General features: G+C 51.4%; 1 protein-coding gene across 10 annotated transcripts in view; it reads left to right on the top strand.

Annotated features, from left to right (window-relative positions):
- Positions 1-1,193: 1,193 nt before the first annotated feature.
- CACNB4 (calcium voltage-gated channel auxiliary subunit beta 4) overlaps positions 1,194-21,929 on the top strand; it is a 62,824-nt gene continuing 42,088 nt past the window's right edge. For 3 of the 10 annotated variants that reach the window (XM_015869094.3, XM_085552146.1, XM_085552147.1), the window contains exon 1: positions 19,968-20,207. In XM_015869094.3, the coding sequence (XP_015724580.1) occupies positions 20,163-20,207 (45 nt within the window). In that variant the 5' untranslated portion in view covers positions 19,968-20,162. Of the gene's footprint in view, positions 1,263-1,337; positions 1,422-19,961; positions 20,208-20,266; positions 20,365-21,929 lie in introns of those variants that run through there. The other 7 variants (XM_015869092.3, XM_015869095.3, XR_001556655.3 and 4 more) reach the window with 5 other exon arrangements.

Below are 21,929 nucleotides of genomic sequence, written 5' to 3'. Positions count from 1 at the left end.
CAATATATGTGTAAACCAATAGAAGGTGAGGGTGGGCAGTGATAGGACAAGGGGGAATGGTTCTAAACTGAGACAGGGAGGTTTAGGTTGGATCTTAGGAGGAAGTTTTTCCCCCAGAGGGTGGTGACGCACTGTTCACAGGTTGCCCAAGGAGGCTGTGGATGCCCCATCCCTGCAGGCATTCAAGGCCAGGCTGGATGTGGCTCTGGGCAGCCTGGGCTGCTGGTTGGTGACCCTGCACACAGCAGGGGGTTGGAGCTGGATGAGCACTGTGGGCCTTTGCAACCCAGGCCATTCTGTGATTCATTTTCTGGACAGTATCTTAACTTGGGAGGTCAGCTACCTTTACAGAGCAACACTTAAAGAAAGCACCCTTGCTGGTACCAATTTAATGACTAAAATGAATTCAAAACTAATGTTAATTTAGCCCTCAGCATCCATGACCCACATCTGTCTTTGATAAAGAAACCAGGCTGCCTCATTTCACCTAAGGAATTCTAAGAACCACCTATGGCGTGAGAGGAAGAAACGCATTCAGCCTGCTGTGCTTCGGGCCCTCAGCGAGCTGTGCTCGTTCTGCACTGAGCCCGTGGTGCAGGTTCTCTGTGTGCTGATGGCTGTGAGGGTCCAGCAGGTGCCCGAGGAAGGTGACCATAACCTTTGAATGGCAGTAAACCACACGTGCTGGGTGAGCCGCTGTTCGGGTGCTGCCCTCGGCTTCTTGCTTGGAAGCGATCTGCTGCTCTGTGTCCAAACTCCGCGCTGCAGCGGTGTGTTCTCATCCATCCCCGTTCTGTGCTGTACGGCGCCGGAGTGGGAAGCATCACGTCCAGCTCCTGCTCCCCGTCCCCCAGCTTTCCCGACTCACTCCGCACGGCTCGTTCACCTCCCGGCTCATCTTTGTGTCCTGGAAGCGACGGGCGCCGCTTACGAACGGGAGCTGCCGACACCGCAGGGTCCCGCGGCGCCTCGCGGACGCTGCCCCGTGCCGGGCTCGTTCCCCCCCCTCGAGGAGCTGCAGGAGGCGGCCGTGAAGCCCGAGTTCGGTGCCCGCCGCCCGGTTTGGAGCCGTGCCGAGCTGAGCCGCGCGGTGCCGCTTCCCCCACACCGACGGCGCCGCCTCGGGGCCGCCCCTCGCCTCCCAGGTGCCGCCGCCCCCCGCCCCGCTCCTCCCTCTCCCCTCCCTCCGCCCTCTCCCTTCCCTACCCGCACTCTCTCCCGGCAGCTCGGAGGTGCCGCCGTTCGTCGCCGTGATGGCCGCGGTGGGTTCAGCTGCGGGGGGCGGCGGGGCGGGCGGGCGGTACGCGACCTTCACGTCTCCGCTTTCCCCGGCGCAGGTGACGAGGGGCACGGCCACGCGCCGCAGCCGGCTGAAGCGCTCGGACGGCAGCACCACGTCCACCAGCTTCATCCTGCGGCAGGTGAGGGCGCCCATCCCTGCAGGGGAGCGGAGTCGGGCCGGGCCGTGTCCGTGCGGTGCCGCGGTCTCGGGTGTTGGGGGCGGAAGCGGCGGTGCCCCGGGGGCGGCTCCCGCGGTGCCGAAGGCCTCGGAACCGGCGCTGCCTCGTGCTGCGCTCGGAGCATCCCGGCCCCGCTTTATAGAGCGGGGATTAGCGCTGCACGTGGCGGTGCTGAGCCTCCGGGAGAGGAGAGAGGCCAGGTTGGCTCCCAGGCTGACACGGCATCTCACCTGCGCTCGGGGTGCGCTGAGATGCTCCCGGCACTTTTTGCTCGTTCCTTCGGACGCTGTCAGCTGTGCGGTAACCAGGAGCGGCTCACAACGTGCTCATGCGGGATGGAGCGTTGTGTTGTGAGCGCTGTGTTGTGAGCGCTGTGTTGTGAGCGCTGTGTTGTGAGCGCTGTGTTGTGTTGTGAGCGCTGTGTCCGTGCTCAGGAGCTGCCGGAGCTTCCACGGCTCCGAGTTCAGCGCTTCGGGTCCCGCTGTGCGCGCTGTGCTCAGCCCCTGCACGTGGCAGCGCCCGGCTCTCGTAGCACAGTGTGTCCGTACGAAGATACGGTGTCAGGTCAGCAGGAGGCAGCTGTGCTCCTGAACGCAGCCCTTCCAGCGCAATGACGGCTCTCATTTCGGTCTCTTTCTAAGACGACTTTCCGTGCCCGCGGTGCCCCTCGCTGTGTCGGTCCCCGAGCCCTGCGATGCAGGCGGGCACGGCGGGTCCGTCGGTGGGATCCGTAGGAAGCTGTGGTTGGGTTGTGTGAGCTGCACGCCGAAAATAACTGCAGGGCTCCCTCCCACCTCGGCACGGAGCGGAGGAGCTGCCTCCAAGGAGCGCTCGGTAAGGTCACAGCAGCCCTTCGTGTGCGCTCCATACAGCGCTGCTCTCCATGCAGCAGTTCCGCTCGTCTCCTGGCGGTGCTGTGGCTGCTCGTTTAGTGCAGGGGCCCTTTGCGTTGTGTTCTTGCTGTGGCAGTTGAGCTGTGTGCAGAGCAGCCCCAGCTGATGGGGTGCAGTTCCTCTGCTAACAGCACAGGGCAGGGGGGAAAAGTGTCCCAACAGCAGGAATTGCCTTCAAGTAACGTCCCCGCTGTATGTACGGCCCTATTTTCCTTACAGAAAAGGACATTAACATCTCTGAGGAGTTTAAGTCTGTTTTGGATCAGCGTGTTAAGAGCCGTGATGCAGTTTTCACGCTGCCTGTGCAAGTTTTATTGCCACCTTCCTTTTGCATAACCCCACACTTGAACTCTTTACACAACTTTTCTTTACGTTGCCTTTAACTGTTGTTTGAAGTTCATCAGTGAGTTGAATTTACAAGAGGATGATGTGTGGATGAGCTGGTGCTCGTGCCACCATCACAGCTGTCCCTTGGAGCTGGGTGTGCCAGCAGTGGCAGAGCTGTGGGCCTCCAGCGCTGGACTTCATCAGACCAACACAGAAACAGGTTACATGATGTACATGTAGGATGCCTCTTAGCGAGGAGAGAAAAGACCTTTTTGGCTTGGAAGGCAGCGTAGTAAGTGTGGGTGTCTGACAGTGCCTACCTGCTGTGGATCTGGGCAGTGTCTGATGTGGGACCAGCTCCGGGTCCACACTGTGTGAGCATCCATGGGGGGAAATGTGGAGGTTGCGTTGTGCCTCCAATAACCATCAGTTCAAATGCTGATCTGTGAGCAGAGCTGGAGCAGCGGCCCAGAGCTGGGGCTGATCTGTGGGGCCCAAACCAGGCTGGCTGTGCAATGCTGCTCCTCTGACAGCCACGTTGGTGCTGCTCGGTTGTGTTTCAGAAGCCCTTGAGGGACAGAAGTCAATTATCAGCGCCATGGAGTAAGGGGATAAGTAGGCCAGCTGCAAACGTACACTTAGAATTTTGCAGATGCTGGAATGATAATTCATTGGGTTTTCTTTTCCTCCAGAAGGCTTCGTTTCCACCTCCTACTTTGACTTGCAGTGCAGTACCTGCCATTTTCAAATGGAATTTATTTTGTTGAGTAAAGTTTCAGGTGAGCAACAACAGCAGCAGCACAAAGGTGGTGTCACAGCTCTGCTCTTGTCCAATGGAAGTGCCCAGTGTGTGTGCTGTGCTCCTGGCTGCAGTGCAGAGCAGAGGCTCCTGGTTACTGGGCAGGTGTGTGTGCCGGGAGTTGTTAAAGCCTTTTGGAACACCTTAATGCAATCCAGGGAGGAAAAAACTCGTGGTAAATGGCTGTATCTGTGTTACTGGACTAGGAGTCCCCAGGGATAGCCAGCGTCTGAAGCAGAGACTTTGATAGTTGGAGATAAGGGCTCTGCAGGAGAACTGAGCCCCCGTCCCCTCCCCCCTGCTGCCCTAAATGCAGCCCTGCCTGGGGGGCTGCTCTGCCCTGGGGCACCAAATGCTCACCTGTGTGTTCTCCTCCAAGGTCTCAGCTCTGTCTGCCCTCCTTTGTAGAGATGTTGGACTGAGTCTCTGAAGGGTGGCTGGCTGGGTGGGTGGCTGGCTGGGTTTCCTCTTTGGTGGAGAGGTATCAATTTTGAATAGCTCAGCTCTGGAAGATGCAGCTAAAATTGAAGTCTGGCTGGGAACCTGGTGCTTTGCTCTTGTTCTGCAGGGCTGTTATGCCTGGTTGTAGGCCTAATTGCCTCTAATTGCAAATTGGAGGTGATTCAGGTGCTTGAAGTGAAGCTCAGTTGTGTGCACCTGAATCCAGCAGGGCCTGCTGCTGAAGTCTTCCTGAGTGTGTTGAAGCATTTAGAAATCCCTCTGAGCTGTTACCAGAGTCTCCAAGTAGAGCATCCATGTCCACTTCTGGCATAGTAACTTCACTTAAAATGGCACGAAGACGTACAGCTTGTTCCTGGAAGTCTTTTTGCTGACCGTTCTTTAGAGACAGTTGAAGTCAGTTTTCTTTTCAGACCAAGTTACACCTGCAGTTGCATCTCTGGCTGTGGTTGCGCCCGCTACTTTTTCATCTGCAATACTGAGAGAAGGAAGCAGGTCCTACTGTGATTTGAGCAGCTCTCAGGCCATGGCAATGCCTTGAACAAAGAATGCTGTTCTAACCCCCTCCAAGAAAGTAAAGGAAATCTAAAGAGCTTCACAACTTTGTTTTCAGGTCAGTTTTCCCAGCCCCTGGATGTGGTTGTGCTGTTGCTCCTGCAGGACCGATGGGTGCACTCTGGTTGGTTGTTGCATCTGCCTTCAGTTCTCTTCTGGTTTCCTCAAGACAAAATTGTTTGCTTATGACATCTGGAAAGACGGGTTGATGATCATGAGCTGGGGCTGCTCTGAAACACAGACTTTCTGGTAGCAGAAGCGGGTGGCACCGAGCGCTGTTGTCCAAGCCAGCCAGATGTGCAACGAGCCAAATCCAGCGCTGATGAGGGTGATAAAACATATATCTGCAAAGGAGCAGGTTAGAAATTCAGTCATTTACAGGATGAGCTCAATGCTACGATGAGTCATTAATTTCTAAAATATAACTTACTGCAGAATATGATTATTCCTTAGACAGAGGGCTGGATCATTATTTTTTCTACACAGCATTTAGCAGCCATTGAGGCATTTGACAGGTGAATAAAAGATTCAGCCCTTTCCCCAAAGAACGTCAGCCTTGATGGCAGCACAGTGTTGCTGTAACTCACCTTTGTTCTTAGATCAACGCAGTTAAGGGGTACAACGGTTACATCTTTTGGGTTAAACCACCCTTATGACCAATTGGCTTTGGCTTAACCTAAACCCGTAGGCTTGCAGAGAGGCAAAACCATCACAAGTCACGCTTGAACTGAAATACGTTTCTACAGAGCATCTTGGTCTATAGCATACCAATATCCATCTGACTTTGAGGCTGGCTTGAGGTCTTCTCTTGTGTGCAGCACCATTGGGTAGGTGTAGGAAAGCGCTGTGAACTTTGGAGCTGTTGGTAGGTGTCTTCCACTGACCTATGCTTTGTTTCCAATGGAAGGGATGACTTGGAATCATAGAATCACTGAGGCTGGGAGAGACCTTGAGGACCATGAAGTCCAACCATTGGTCTGTCGTTACTGTGCCCACCAAATGCTGACCCTCAGTGCCAGATCTGCACACTTGTTGTGAAGGCAGCCTGTTGTTGGAGGGCACTGTTGAGGATGTTTGACCCTCAGGAGCCTGTGGGTGTGACTGGTGTGGGATGGGACGTCTGTGGTGACCTTGGTGATACAAACAGCGAGGGCTGCTGTTACGAGAAACGCTGACACAGTGGAGGCTGTCAGACCAAATCAGGCTGTTAGTGCTGCTGGAGGGATGGGCTTCTGGGTTGTGTCTGTGCAGCTCCCAACCCCACACTGGCTGTTGCTGGTGACTTCCAGATGGCAGCTGTGTCCTACCTTGTGTCCCACCAGGTGCTGCCGGCACGGCTCAGCTCTCAGTCATGGGATGTGCAACTGAAAGTTGTCCTGGAGTTGCCTTGGGTGCTCTGGGAGGCTGATGGAGCGCGTCCTCTGTTCCTGTAGGCACCCACATCTGCCTTGTGCTGTCCTTTATGACCCCAGTGTCCCAAAGTCTCGCCTTGTGTGAGCTGTTCTCTGCAAGGGGAGGAGGAGGTGGGTGGGGATGAGCATCGTAAGCAGCGATAGAAGGGAACGTGGATGGATTTTCTTGCTGGGGTGGGAAGAGAAGAATAAGAAACGTGGCTCCTCTCCTTGGCTGTGCTTGCCAGGCTCACTGCTGCTTCTGGAACGTGAGCGTAGCGGCGCTGCTCCGTGTCACCGGGAAGCTTAATTGAATGTTTCTTAATGCGCTAATTGAATCTCAAATTAAGTTCCCCCTTAGCGTTCCGCTGGAAAAGGGAAAAGGTTTTTTGTCATCTTTGTTTGCAAGCAAATGCGGATCCTGATTGCGTGGTGTTGGGATAAATAATAAATAAGAGTCCCCGAATTATCCTCTCTGTTTGTTGCCGTTCAGAGCCCTGGATCAGCCGCCGGGTGTGGATTCGTGGCAGTCTGAGCTCTGAAATTCTCATGTAACAAACGTGTCACCCTGTTCTGCAGCAGATGTGCTGACCGGCTTATGGTCTCCATGGGAACAAGGTTTCGTTTTTAAAATAGCCTCAAGTCACGCAAGAGAAGTCAGATATTAATAGCAGAGGCAGCGTAGGTATGAATAAAAAATAGGCTTTGGCTATTTCTCATCCCAAATTTCCCGTATTTTGGAGTTACCCGTCTCTCTGTGTGCCGTGGGTGTTTGTTGGAATGCATTCTCCTAGTGTGACCCCTAAGATTAATTCTCTTTATTGTGCGCTGTGGTGCAGCAAATGCAGTGAAAAGCAGCGAATGCTTTCCCTGTTATGATAACGCTGGGGATGCCAATACTGTCACACCAAGCACGGGGTGCTCACAGGTCAGCACTCAGAGCCTTGGCTGTGAAGGCGTGTTGCTGTGGCACAGGGCTGGGTGTTCTGCTGGCACACAGGATCACAGAACAGCCTGTGTTGCAAAGGCCCACAGTGCTCATCCAGCTCCAACCCCCTGCTGCGTGCAGGGTCACCAACCAGCAGCCCAGGCTGCCCAGAGCCACATCCAGCCTGGCCTTGAATGCCTGCAGGGATGGGGCATCCACAGCCTCCTTGGGCAACCTGTGAACAGTGCGTCACCACCCTCTGTGATAAAAACATCCCACTGAGATCCAACCTAAACCTTCCCTGTCTCAGTTTCAAACCATTCCCCCTTGTCCTATCACTGCCCACCCTCACAAACAGCCATTCCCCCTCCTGTTTATACACTTCCTTTGCCCACCCGGCCTCACTGCTGTGTTTTGCTGCTGCTCTGTTATGTGCTGACAGCACATGCGGAGCTCCAGCCCTGTGACTGCAGCACAGCAATGAGAGCTGGAGCCATTTTCCCAGGTTTTTGGGATCTAAAGGCGTGCAAAGGCTCTGACTGTGTGTGCTTTCATGCAGTTTCTATGGACACGGATGGCTTGTGTGCAACGCAATCTTGATGTGATTGTCTGTGCTGAATGTGGAGGAAGCAGAGATGATTACATGGGACTCCAAACCTGTGTTTGTTAAAATATGTTCTGTTGCTCTGCAGAGCATATGGCAGAGACAGAAATAGCCTTTCCCTAAAATTATTAGGCCTTGGGGGACCTGCAGAGTTGGATAAATAGCTCCTTAGCTCTTTTCTGTTGGCTTCGGGGCTAGATGGGAAAGCCTGATGTGTATAATCTTCAGATTTCTGCCTTTCTTTTCTGCTTTTCAGTAACAAGGAAGTAGATCTGTATCACAGTTCATTACACGTAGGTTTGGGTGTGAACTTCAGCCAGATGCTCACACGATCTCCAGTTGGAGGCTGGTTTTATCACTCCTGCCTGTTATACCATCACCTTGTGATGGCTTTTGGCTAATTGATGCAGGACAACGTGACATTTGAGAAAGGATGTCCAGAAGGTGACTCGGAATAACAGCGCGTCTCTTGGCAGCATATGAACCTTTTGGCTGCTCATAAGGAGGCCTCAGCCATCCCTGTAACCAAAATGCAGAGCTTTAGTGGGCATGCCAAGGAAACCTCTCCTCCTGCCACTGATTTTGTTTGTTTTGCATAGAACATTGCAAGTTCTTTAGGTCTGGAGTGTTGCAAGCATTCCATGCATCTCTGTGGGCTCCTGTGTGGCCTTAAGCTTACATTTTAATGGCTGTACTTCTGTACAGTACTTCTGTGCTCTGTGTGCTCCCTTGGCTTTGTTCCTTGCACTCTCACACCATTCTTAGTGTGGGAATGTGCCTGTCTTGTGAACTCTTCTTACCTTATGGGTTCAGTGGTATTTTGTCTTGTCTCAGGTCCTTGTGGTGACAATGCATGTTATATGTATTTTCTTAGGGAGCCACCACCCCATTCGTGTGCTGCTCAACAGCACTGGGTGTCTGTGTTCCATACAGGCTCTTGGATGGGGGTCACTATGAAGCCAAGGATACGATTCCTCTTCAGCAGGTAGAGATGTGCACAATGTGAAATGAAGGTGGAGTGAGGGATGGCTGCCGCTGGGTGCCTGGCAGGCAGCATGGGGTGCACAACAAGAGAGTGATGTGAGCATTGCTGAGCAGAGCACACCCATCTGTTTGGCTGAACATCCAACCCTTCCTCCTGACAGTCTTTATAATGAACTCGCTTCCCGTGATTGATGCTGAAATCTCCATTACGTAGGCAGGAGAGCAGCATACACATGCTGTGTGTCCCCTCCATCCTTACCTTACCCGCTCCTGTCCTGGTTCGTTCCTGATGCCTTGTCCTCCTTTGTCAGGCAACAGGGGTGCAAATGTGTTACTGATGTCCCTGGTGGATGGATATCTCTGTGCAAACTTCATGCTCCTTTTTAGTGTCTGTCCATGGCACGGCTTCTTGCTGAACAAGTGTGCCTTTGCCTTTGCAACCCAGGCCATTCTGCGATGATCTTTTGCTTTGGGTCTTCCCTGAGCTTCGTGCTGCTGGTTTAGAAGCACTTCTGTATCCTGTCATCAACTGTGGTTACCAAAAATGAAACAACAGTGAGAAGTCACCTCCTAATGGTCCTCCTACTGAGAAGTATTTCCCTTTCCAGTTGTCTGGGGCCACGAGTGTGTGTCGAACCTGCAGCTGTTTCCCTTGTACGTACTTTGCTCCTGTTTTCCATGATGGTTAAATGAGGGGTTACCACTTACATGGGGGAAAAGCAGGAGTGTGATGAATTACAAGGCAGTGTAATTTATGCAGAAGCAGCGTGGGGGAAATTGCGGCCCACTCTTGTTCCGCATCAATTATGCATGTACCTCCTTGAAAATAGCTACAGAGGGTGTTGGGATTTTTTTGGCTAATGAATCATGCCCTAAATTCCTACAGTACATACATTGACTCAAATGTCTCCCTTTGGCCCCACCTTTATTTTTAGCTCATCTGTACGCTTGCACTGAACATGCAGCTCCGGATGTTCCCCTGCTTTTCTCACAGCAGTCCTGCTCTGCAAAGGCCCCATATAGACAAGGGGTTCATAGGATGGCCTGGGTTGCAAAGGCCCACAGTGCTCATTCAGTTCCATCTGCCTGCTATTATGTGCAGGGTCACCAACCAGCAGCCCAGGCTGCCCAGAGCCACATCCAGCCTGGCCTTGAATGCCTGCAGGGATGGGGCATCCACAGCCTCCTTGGGCAACCTGTGAACAGTGCGTCACCACCCTCTGGGGGAAAAACATCCCACTAAGATCCAACCTAAACCTCCCTGTCTTAGTTTCAAACCATTCCTCGTCCTATCACTGCCCACCCTCACAATCAGCCCTTAAGGGCTCTGTGTGGATGGATAACGCACCACGTTGGCAGTGAGAGCGATCCCCTTCTTTGCTCTAAGGGGCACCAGCATCACATTTCCTGATACACGATGTAACTGCTTTACCTCTCTCACATCAGGACGAGTCTTCAGAGCTCAGATGATGGCTGGGCTTTATTTCTGGATCCTTTCCATTCTTTGGCATCTGTCCCCACTGTGGGTAATAGAAGATGGCACATCCAGCAGTGCCCACAGCAAGGTCATGCCATGTCTCCCCAATGGCCACTCGATGCTCTTTTGTTGTTGATTGGGGTTATTTCGGTTCTAGCCAGGCCCCAAGGGCTGCATACCCATGGGGTTTGCAGACTACTCTGTGCAGACCTGCCATGTGTGCAGACGCGGTAGTTCAGAAAGATAAATGTCATTTAATTCCATGGGAATTAAGTATCTGATCCTTAAAAAATAGGTGCAGTGTTTCGGATGAGATTTGTAGGCTCCAGTTGTGTAGGGAGTCACAAATTAATGCTCCATCGGGTTAGAGCTGGGAGCGCTGCAGTTCCGGGAGCAGCCGCGCGGTGGCGCTGTTCCCCCGAGTGCCGGAATAGGACAGTGCATGACCACAAATACACGTGTAATTTACCTTTAAACTCTGCCTATGGAGCTCCTAAAAGCAAACAGTGCCAATGCAGAAGGTGTTTTGTTGCCGGCACTGCGATCTTTGGGTTGTTATTACTGTTTTTAATCCAAGCTTGCTGGGCTCTGGGCAGTGCATGTAGAAAATGGCAGAGAACATCTCCTGGTGGTGGTTCGTGCATTAAATCCTGTGTCTTCATGACAGCTCCAACCGCTGCTTGTACCTGCAGGCCATAGTGAGATACTATGGAGCTGTGTGCCCTAAACTGCAGCATGATGACGGCACAGATTCATTCTGGGCTCTGCTGATTACCATGGTAACCCACATCCAAAATAGCAGCACGAGGCCACGCGGCAGAAGGGAAACGGGGTTTTGTCCCTTATTAACCAACACACGCTCTGTGTTTTAGCAGAGGAATCCTTAAAATGGAGGCACAGCCCTTTTTAGGCGCTGTCGTGTCCCAACACCACACGTCTGCCCTTCTGTGTGTATTTATACTGCTGACTAACAGCACTTGGTGAGGGGGGACAGTGGCTGCTGCTGCATTATTCCCGGGTTAGTGGCTGGCCTGTTTTGGGGTCACAGTGAAGGCAGAGCTGTTCAGCTGCCCCACAGCATCACTGGGGCTGGGATACTCGAGCCATGTGATGGGTGGCACAGGAGGATCCCATGCTGCTGTCATCTCACGGGCTGTGGCTGCGCGAGGAGGTGAAGAACTGAATTGAGCTGTAGGAGAATGGGAAGGATGTGATGGCACTGATGATGAAAAAGGATGAGCTGAATGGGTGCGTGCTTGTGGATTTCTGCTTCTCTGTGATCAGTGAAGTGGAACGGGAGTGTTTTCTGCTTTTCATATCCCCCAGTTGCTTCCCTTGCCAGTGTGTTTGCAGCAGTACAGGGGGAGGTTCTGTGTGCAGTGCTGGTTGGGGCACTGGATGCCCAGAAAACATTCATGGAGGTTGAAATGTAGTTGTGAGAGTGCAATCCATGAAGCCTTTAACGATTTGCCTCCAGCGCTTGGTACCTGAAGCTCAGGCTCAGTGTGTCTCTGCTCCGCCTGGAACACAGCTGTGGAGGCTGCCTTGTTTGTGTTATAGAACCCAGCTGGAACCACACAGTGCTCCTCTTGCAAAGAGGCTCTTGAAACACATGGATATGCCCTGATCTGCTTAACTTCATGGTGCATGTAGTCGGTGGTGCCTCTCCCTCACTCCCAAAGGCCATTCCAGGTGATTTCAGGGCTGTGCAATGCCAGAAGCAGGCCAGCAGCTGGGCATTCTGGCAGTGACCACAGCTTCCCACCAAACCCTACAGAGACCAAAGGCCTCATTTGAAACGAGAACACGAGATCTTCCTGCTGCCACCAGTGCCTGTCAGTGCTCGTTCCCTGTCTTAAATGTGTTCAAGGGGCTTATGAGTGCATTGCCTGTACAGCAAAGCACCTGTGAGGCTAATACTGGCACCCAAGGCTGTTTGCTATTTGTAGTTGGCAACCCATGCCTATGGCTACAATAAAAGCTTTTCTGGAAACTGCTCTTCTCAGCTTCTGCAAATGGATGCATTACTTTGCATTGTGGATGTGAGCAGCTCCTTATGCGAGCTGATGGCTGCTAATATTCAAGGGAAGAGCAAGAATTAGTGTAGGTAGAAGGAATACTTTCATTACCTCTGCACTATGGGTCACTTCAGATGAAGGCATCGGTGTCTGTTTCAGGATCTGCACAGAACTGAAGACGTTTTAATTTAAGAAGCCGTTTCCATGAATGTGTCAGAGCCATCACGCTTCACCTACTGAGTCACAGTCACAAGTTCAGGGCATCGTGCAGCTCCTTTGTCACCTGTGCCCCTGCCACCTACATCCCCACCCTGAGGTTCAGGTGGGTTCTTCAATTAAAGATGGTTCTTGGAAGTCTTTTAGCCATGACTAAGTCTGTAAGTTGCAATACTGAGCATGCATTAAGTGCCTCAGTACAAGAACCATTGAATGGCCTGGGCTGCAAAGGCCCACAGTGCTCACCCAGCTCCAACCCCCTGCTGTGTGCAGGGTCACCAACCAGCAGCCCAGGCTGCCCAGAGCCACATCCAGCCTGGCCTTGAATGCCTGCAGGGAAGATGCTGCACATTCTCACCTTCTTGAAAGACCGCTTCCAATTCTGGAGTTGGTTCTGCCTGGCTCTATTGCTGTTGCAACACATCCATGCAGGGAATTTTACTTAAATACTTAATTATGCTGCTTCCTGCAAAGCAATTGCATCTCTGAAGTCCTCCTCTGCTTTGGCCATCCGCTGTCCCCACTCCCAGTCAGGGCAGGGAAAGTAATTGAAGGGATCTGACAGCTTATAAACGTGGGCAGGAATTAAAAGGCTCATCAGCTGCAAAGGTGAAGTTGGAAGGTGAGCAGTCTGGGGTGTGCGTTTGGCTGCTGGAGGTGGTTCACCTTTGCTCCTGGTGGAGAGGGAGGCTGAGGACTGTCCTTTTCTTGATGCCTTCAGGTTGAAAGCAAACGCCTCCTGGGAGCTGCAGTTCCCCTGGTTGGAGTCATTGCTGTAACACAAAATCATGGGTCTCTGTACAGGCAGTGGTGCACGGGTGGAGTTCTTTGGCCTACAGCTGGACAGGCAAAGCCAGCACAAGTACCATCAGCTTGTCCTTGTACCCAGCAGAGCCTGAAAGCAGCTCTAAAAGCAGAGGTTTCCCAGGGCCAAGGCTGGGCCAGGCAGGCAATGAGAGAAGGCTGCTCAGGTCCTCCATCTACACAGCACGAAGCACAGTTCTGGTTCTGCTCTTATTTCCTGCTGAACCGAGAGGTGGCAGCAAAATTCACTGCTCGGACATCTGCTGGGGTACAGGAGTGTAACGTTCTGTAGCAGTAATGAGGGCTCAGTCCTAATTTCACTTGGTCTGAACCGGAGCCAGGTGAGTTTTGCACCTCTGCAGCAGCTCAGCGGTTGTAGTATTCCAACAGTGACTGACTCCGATCTTTAAAGATAAGCTTTATAAGTTTGTTACTCTGTCATGTATTTTAATATCCAGATTGGTCTTTCTCCATTTGTTCTTGCTTTTTGTTCACTGTCTTATAGGCAGTTTTACATATGGGACATGACTGTCCCCTCAGCAATCTATGTAGGGATTTTCGTTCTTATTTTTCAAGTAGTCTCTGTAAGGATCTTGTCGAAGGCCGGAATCAACTCATCACCCTGTTCTTTTTTTCGTGCTTGTAGGATCTGAGAGATTAGAGATGATGCGTATCTAACAGCCACATGAAAGAGGCAGGGGAAAAATACGAATGTGGGTATAAATGTTCAGAGCATCAGAAATTACACGAGCTAATCAAGCTTCTGAATGACACCCAAGCTTTCAGACTGGCATCTTAACACCATGTGCATTGGTGCACTGCTGCCAACTGGGGATGTTAAAGGCTTACAGATGAATTCAGACATCTCTGCCTGGAAGCCGGGGAGCAGATTCTATTCTATTTTGGTAGCTCCTCATGCATCAGCCCCCTTTACACACAGGGCTTATCATACCTGTACCTTGCGTTGCCGCAAGGATTTCTATAATTACGATTGTTCTCTTTTGTGAGGAAGAGGCGAAGGTATTTTTAGTGCTCCCAACAGCCCCAGGTTTGCACAAGGACTCACACAGCACTGTTGCCACGCAGAACACTTGGGGCTGCCATAGGAATGAGAATCATAGAACCATTAAGGTTGGAAAAGGCTTCTAGGATCCCCATCCCCCCCACACACACCAAACTGGGATGGCTCTGCAAATCGGCCCTGACTAGGGGGGGTGGGCTGGGAGAAAGAAGGGGCTGTGTGGCTGCTCTGTGCCTCTCAAAATGAAGCGAGTTAGGGATATGCCTTAGGATTCTTATACTGGCTTCTATGTTCCAGGAGAGTCCCACGATGATGATGAGCAGCCATCGTTTTCAAGACTTACACAGACTTTATGTTCTGCTTTAGGATGGTGAGAGTATCCCAGACTGATCATTTCATCAGGCAGATGAGCAAAGCTCTCTCTGAGACTGTACAGGCAAAGCTCCTCTTACTTAAATAGGCAGTAAAATCCTTGAACCTTTGCTTTTCTCCATTCGGTTCTCAGCGGTCCTGACTAAATATTTAAAGACACGGGGTTGGATAAGTGGCTGCCTGTTCATTGATCTGTTGTTTCTGCATCAGCTTCTCCATTTGGATGGGAGTCATGGAAATCTGCTGAAATGAACTGCAGCTTCCCACCGTCCCTTGCCATGGTATTCAAAGTGCTGCCTTGCAGTTTGGTAATGGGATTATAAAGCAGAAAGAGATGCAGTAAAATCAACAGGCTAATCAAGCCGTCCCTGTCAAATCCCAAGGAGAAGCAGTGAAGTACAGATAAGGTTCTGTCAGTTTGCCTGGCTTTATTTACTTGTTTTTCCCTTTAACCTCCTAGCAAGAACATCCAAAGTGCTCCTCGGCTCTAGGACTAAAAGCTGGCTCCTTTTTATGCACCTTTTGTCTTAGTCTAGGCCACCCTAAATGCAAAATGGAAACTGTAGGTTTACTGATCTTCCTAAATGGAACATTCTCCAATGGAGTGATGTTTTTTGCAGACATTGGTGCTTTGTTTTCAGCTGGCAGGGCCACCTTTGTCCATCTCCAACTGCTCAGCCCGGGCCTTGTTTTCTCCAAAGAGTTATTGCAGGATATTAGTGATTTATGAGAACTACATTTCAGTCACATCTGTGTGAACGTTTACCGAGAGAACTGCAAATATTTGAACACCTTTGGGAAATGTGCAGTGTCTGGGAGCTTCCTGGGCTGCTCATCTGTTGGAGGATGTGAACACCACGTTGCCCTGCAGCCTCCCACAGCAGTGGGGTGTTCCTTCCCCAGCCCAGGTGGGAACTGCTGCTCTTTTGGCATGCAGGGCTGTGTTCCAGCGCTGATGAGGCTCTCCAGAATGCAGGGGTAACTTCAGCTACTTGGGTAAAGTGGCACCAGCTTCCCATAAGGTTAATGATTGGCTTTTGTTGATGGTTTCCCATAATGTCATGAGTTGCAGGCTAAAGTGGTATTCAGCAATGCTCAGCATCAGCACTTATAGCAGTTAAGGAGATTGATTAACATTCATAAGAAGAGAAGAGGAGCTTAAAATAAGAAACAAAACAAATGCTTAATCCTCTGGCTGGGATGCTTTCTGGCATGGGAGATATAAATGTGCATCTCCTCTGAAAACAATCCCTGTATCTTCCTTCCAACAAAGAACCTCAAACAAATGATGCTGCTCATTGCTAGTAGATGGATGTTGCTGGAGAGAATGCTGTGCCTGCTCAGAGCCCACAGATCCACACAGGTTCTTCAATGCAAGTCCTGAGTTCCTGAGAGGGAGGCCCACGTTAACGTAGTGGTAATGCCATCGGCTGTGTCTTGCAGTATTTTGCAGGTCATTTCAGATCCACCATGCTTATTTCTGTACACCAGTGGAAGCCGTAATTAGGGTAGGGCTGTCTCAAGTTATGAAATCCTGGGAGGACATTCATACCTGCCTCAGGAGGTGGAGATAACCCATTCTTCTTTATCAAACATGCTCTGGAATGCCACAGCTGTGGCCTGGAGTTTCCCACAGCTCAGATCTGTGCAGACCTCCACAGAGCCAGCAGCAAAGAGAAATCTCACAGCTGGTTAAATATAGAGGATACCTACGGATGTAGTCAGGTTACCTCTCACTGCAGGTGCTTTAAACTGAGAGAAAGTGACAATGAAGTCTTCGCACTCTGTTTAATTATAGCAACCTTTATATAGCAGTGTTAGATAAATGTGTTTCAGTACAGGTGGCACCTCACTTCCTCCAGAAGAACTGTCAAATGAGACCCTACTGGGATAATTTATTACTTGAAATTGAAGGAATTAAAGCATACCATCCAGGTCTCCCTTTGAATTAAACCTTTAAGTGCACAGGATCCCCTGCACCGAGACATACCCCAAACACCACGGTGGTTCTTTCTTTTGAAGCATAAATACGTCCTTATTCATCTGGTATCTCTAGGACTGTGAAAGATCACAGATGTCATTCAGTTCTCATTGCTCATGAGATGTTAGAGAAGGAGGTTAGTGGGATCACAAGAGGTTGTCTTGTTCATCCTTCCACCCCAAGGCAGAAGCTGTTACTGCTACGACCGTGTGCTTATCTAATCTGTATTACAAAACAGGAAAAGAGAGAGGAAAAAATAGATTGCTGTAGAGGGAGAAGGATGAGGAATTGGGCTGTGCTAAATAGCATAGAAGAGTGAGGAGCTGGGCTCCCTCCAAGCAATGGAAGCAAGTCCTGCCTTTGGTGGATTGCTGGAGAATGCTGACGGCCCTCTTCCTTTATATTAATGAAATACATACTTGGGCTGTTTTGCTGGTTTCAGCAAGAACAGCACATAGGGAAAGGACTTTTTTTCACCGGGACCCAAAATCCAGGCACTGAAAGGTCAAACCCAATGCTTATGTTTTGGATGAAATACACTGATAAATACTGGGGGTTTTGTGTGCTGAAGGATGCTGGAAGGAGCGGGTTCATTCTCTGCAGTCAGTATCTCCTTAGTCCGAAGTAATGCTACGAGTCCAGCATTGTAACCTTACTATTGGAGCAGAAGAGCCTTTAGAGAGCTTCCATCCATCCTCATGGAGTCAACGTTTGGGTTTGTTGCATCGGGGTGAATCCTTGTGTCCATCCTTAGCTCAGGTATTTACTTGGTCCGGTTACTTTGCACTCATTCAAATAGCAAATAGTTCATTGCTACATCTCCTCAAAGAACAGTGCAAGTGCTGCCATTGGGTTGTGCAGTCATTTGATTAAGCTTCACACACAATTTCCAGTGGTTCTGTGCAAAATTCGTGCTCTGGGAAAGTCATTATTCGCACATCTGGATAGCTCAGAAATGACTGGGTAATGAATATCCGGGGATGTATGGATACGTGTCTCACAGAGGATCTGTCCTCTTTCTCTTTGTGCTTCCAAAAGGGTTGGTTCTAATCAGAAAAAAAGGGAATATGGATAATCCCAAGTGGCATCGGAGGACTTGCAGGGAAGCCCATCTTTGAGAGGTCTGTGGTCTGCTCAGATATTCTGACTTCCCTTCCTCTCCATTGCCTACTAATGTTGGTTCGAAGCACTAGGAGCAGCTTAATTAGCACTGAGCCTGTCCTTTTGCCTGCCCACTTCCTTTAATAAGTCCTTAGGAGGAGGAGTCTTTTAATTAACCAACAGTAACAGCACATGGCCCTTAGTTGATTCCAAATGGTAGCTTTACTGTTGAGCTATACGGACTCGTTACGCATCCTCAGCAGACACATTAGGTGGGTCCTATGGAAACTAGATCGTTTTGTGATCATCTGTCTGCATCTCGTTCAAAGTCTGTGCCCATGGGGACGTACAGAGCTGTGGCCTGAGATCAAAAGATGATGGATGCTCCCTGCATGCAATACTGCAGTAAATCCACGGGAAACCTAATTCACAGCAGTCCTGCCGAGATCACCAGAGGACAGCAGTCCTCGCTGGGGAATAGCCCACGTGCTAATAGAGATTGCAACGCACCCTAATTAAACCCCATAGAAGAGGAGACCAGGCTGCTTGAAAATACCTATTTACCACTCTCTGAAGATTAGTATCGTTACCAAATTGAAAGATACAAGCAAGATGTATAATGCAGCACCTGACACCATTGATTAAAGCCAGGCTGGATGTGGCTCTGGGCAGCCTGGGCTGCTGGTTGGTGACCCTGCACACAGCAGGGGGTTGGAGCTGGGTGAGCACTGTGGGCCTTTGCAACCCAGGACGTTCTGGTTTTCCAAGCTATGCTGCAAGTTAAACCCAAGAGAGGGGGCAGTCTTGATTTGCAGTTCCTGTGTATTACAGGTGTTTGCAGCCTGTGTCTATGGAGGTGATGCTGGTGGTGAAGCACCGTCTGACCTCTCCAGGGCTGTGCTCCAAACCAGCCCCTGCCCCACGACACCCAGGGGCTGAGGTGGGAGGTTGAGGCACCCGAGGCCGATTCCTGCAGCAGGTCATGATGTCCCTTCTGTTTACATGCTCCAAAATGCGATCCCTATTTAATGAGCCTCATGGCTTTTTATAGCGTCTTTTAGGAGCCTTTCGAGTTGAGTCATTAAATATATATTTTTAATAACCTCTGTATCTTGAAAGGACAGTGTGCAATGTGAGTGCTGGGAATCAAAGCGCAATTCCCCTGACTTCTGAGTTAAATCATTTCATTACAAATTGATGTGAAGTTGAGACACGGGTTTGTTTTTTTTCTCCTTGTGATTTCAGCCCCGTCTTTTATTCTGAGCTGACAAATGATTCTGATGTTGCACTTAGAAATTCCTTCCCATTTTAATTGTTAATGGGGCTGCATGGGCAGAAGCAAGGAATGCATTGATAGCACAGGGAGGTTGGAGATGGGGAGTAAGATTTGTTGTAAGGTTTGGGAGTTTTTAAGGGAATTAGCAGCTGGTACAGGAAGATTAAGAGCTCTGGCTTTGCTGAGGTGTCCGTCAGACTCTTCCCAAGGCATCAGTGGTTGCTTTGCAGATTGTAGTTAAGCTTTTGCAAGGTGAAACAAATGGAAGAGATGGGAAGTATTTCTGAATGCAGGAGAGTTTGACCGGGTTGTACAAACTATGAGATCTGGAGTACTTTTAATTGCATTAGAAAGTAAATGGTGAACTATTCCAGGAGTATTTAGAAATACACAAGCAGAAAAGACGTGTTTCTCTGTGTTTTGTGCCTAGTTTTTGGCTCACTCAGTAGCATTATGCTTTGCCCACCACTGGAGAAGGAGGAGCAGTGTGTGCTCACATGTGAGATGGAAGCTGAGAGACATGGATTGCTCACATCACTGACACAATGAGGGATGGCTGATACCCACAGACGCAGGACAGGAGAGGCAGAACAAGAAGGGCCCAGGGCAGAGCTCTGGTAGGACTGGTTTTCCCAATCTGGTTTTAAATAAGGCCCAAACTTGTGGTTTTTCAGTTCCTGGCATTTGGGGTTTGCTCTGTTTGTTTGTTTGCAGCTCCATCATAGAACATCAGGAGAAAACTCGTTTTCCAGAGCGGAAATTACTCATCAGAAAAGCCTTCGCACCATTATTTTTACATTAAAATCTATAATAAGCAGACACCCTCCCAGCGCCCGGCAGAAGACGCTGCTATTTCAGGCACGTTGAGCTTGGCACGGGTTGTGCTGCTGCTCCGTGGGGTGTGCGGCAGCTCCAGAACCAGGCACTGCCGGGCTGGGGTGTGTGTCCTGCACTGCCCGACCAGAGCTGCACGTTTTGTTGTGATTTAGATACCAGCACTGTTCACAGGTTGCCCAAGGAGGCTGTGGATGCCCCATCCCTGCAGGCATTCAAGGCCAGGCTGGATGTGGCTCTGGGCAGCCTGGGCTGCTGGTTGGTGACCCTGCACACAGCAGGGGGTTGGAGCTGGGTGAGCACTGTGTTCCTTTGCACCCCATGCCGTTGTATGGTCGCACGGCTCTCTTTCCTCACTGCGATGCGCACACAGCAGTGCCATAGCGCTCCTTGTACCTCGCTGGGTGCCACACGGGGGATGGATGACACGAGGGGCGGCGGTTCCGCTCATCCAATGGATGGCGGCGGAGCTGGGTGCGGGCCGCGGCGGGGGGCGGGATTGGGGCCGGGGGGCGGCGGGGCGGCGCGGCGCCGGCGGGGGAACCTGCGGCTGCGGTGGGCGCGGGGAGGCGGCGCTCACAGGGCAGCACCGGGCCCGCACCGCCCGCATTGCACGGCCCGCATTGCACCGCCCGACAGGCGCCCGGCGTCCGCGGAGCTCCATGTACGACAATTTGTACCTGCATGGATTTGAAGACTCGGAGGCGGTGAGTCCTTACGCAACGTGCGGTGCCCTCCCGGCCCGGCAGAGCCCCGATCCCGGCCGGGCAGCGGCGGAGCGCGGCGGCCGCGTTACATAAGGCGATGCGGCCGGATCCCGAGCGGCGGATCGCGGCACCGAGCGGAGGGGGCGTCAGTGCGGACGTGAGCGATGAGATGCGGGATCTGCGGGGAGCAGCGGGGCTGTGCGGGGCTGTATGGTGCTGTATGGTGCTGTATGGTGCTGTATGGTGCTGTGCGGTGCTGTATGGTGCTGTATGGTGCTGTATGGTGCTGTATAGTGCTGTATGGTGCTGTGTGGTGCTGTATGGTGCTGTGCGGTGCTGTATGGTGCTGTATGGTGCTGTGTGGTGCTGTATGGTGCTGTATGGTGCTGTATGGTGCTGTGCGGTGCTGTATGGTGCTGTATGGTGCTGTATGGTGCTGTGCGGTGCTGTATGGTGCTGTATGGTGCTGTGCGGGGCTGTATGGTGCTGTATGGTGCTGTATGGTGCTGTATGGTGCTGTGTGGTGCTGTATGGTGCTGTATGGTGCTGTATGGTGCTGTATGGTGCTGTATGGTGCTGTATGGTGCTGTATGGTGCTGTGTGGTGCTGTATGGTGCTGTATGGTGCTGTATGGTGCTGTATGGTGCTGTATGGTGCTGTATGGTGCTGTGTGGTGCTGTATGGTGCTGTATGGTGCTGTGCGGTGCTGTATGGTGCTGTATGGTGCTGTGTGGTGCTGTATGGTGCTGTATGGTGCTGTATGGTGCTGTGCGGTGCTGTATGGTGCTGTATGGTGCTGTGCGGTGCTGTATGGTGCTGTGCAGTGCTGTATGGTGCTGTATGGTGCTGTATGGTGCTGTGCAGTGCTGTATGGTGCTGTGCAGTGCTGTATGGTGCTGTATGGTGCTGTGCGGTGCTGTATGGTGCTGTGCAGTGCTGTATGGTGCTGTATGGTGCTGTATGGTGCTGTATGGTGCTGTATGGTGCTGTATGGTGCTGTGCGGTGCTGTATGGTGCTGTATGGTGCTGTATGGTGCTGTATGGTGCTGTGCGGGGCTGTATGGTGCTGTATGGTGCTGTATGGTGCTGTATGGTGCTGTGCGGTGCTGTATGGTGCTGTATGGTGCTGTATGGTGCTGTATGGTGCTGTGCGGTGCTGTATGGTGCTGTATGGTGCTGTATGGTGCTGTATGGTGCTGTATGGTGCTGTGCGGTGCTGTATGGTGCTGTATGGTGCTGTATGGTGCTGTGCAGTGCTGTATGGTGCTGTATGGTGCTGTATGGTGCTGTGTGGTGCTGTATGGTGCTGTATGGTGCTGTGCTCTGCTATGCGGTGCTGTGCTAGGGCTGCTGGGCCGGGGATGAATGTCGTTATTCCAGAGCCCTTCGTGCCGCCCTGCCCGCATCCCTTCCAGCTGCGCCGCTCCGGGCCGTTGTGCAGCGGGCTGTGGTGCTGTGATACTGTGATGCTGTGATACTGTGGTGCTGTGATGCTGTAATGCTGTGATGCTGTGATGCTGTGATACTGTGATGCTGTGGTGCTGTGATGCTGTGATACTGTGATGCTGTGATACTGTGATGCTGTGATGCTGTGGTGCTGTGATGCTGTGGTGCTGTGATGCTGTGATGCTGTGATGCTGGTATGCTGTGATGCTGTGATGCTTTGGTACTGTGGTGCTGTGATGCTGTGATGCTCGGCTCTCGCCCCAGTGTCGCACTGTG

The sequence above is a fragment of the Coturnix japonica genome, chromosome 7 (assembly GCF_054131305.1).
Source record: "Coturnix japonica strain WE chromosome 7, WE-NBRP24, whole genome shotgun sequence".
NCBI classification, from domain to species: domain Eukaryota; kingdom Metazoa; phylum Chordata; class Aves; order Galliformes; family Phasianidae; genus Coturnix; species Coturnix japonica.
Note: the sequence above shows the minus strand (reverse complement) of the source record. Positions and strands in the feature narration are given on the sequence as shown.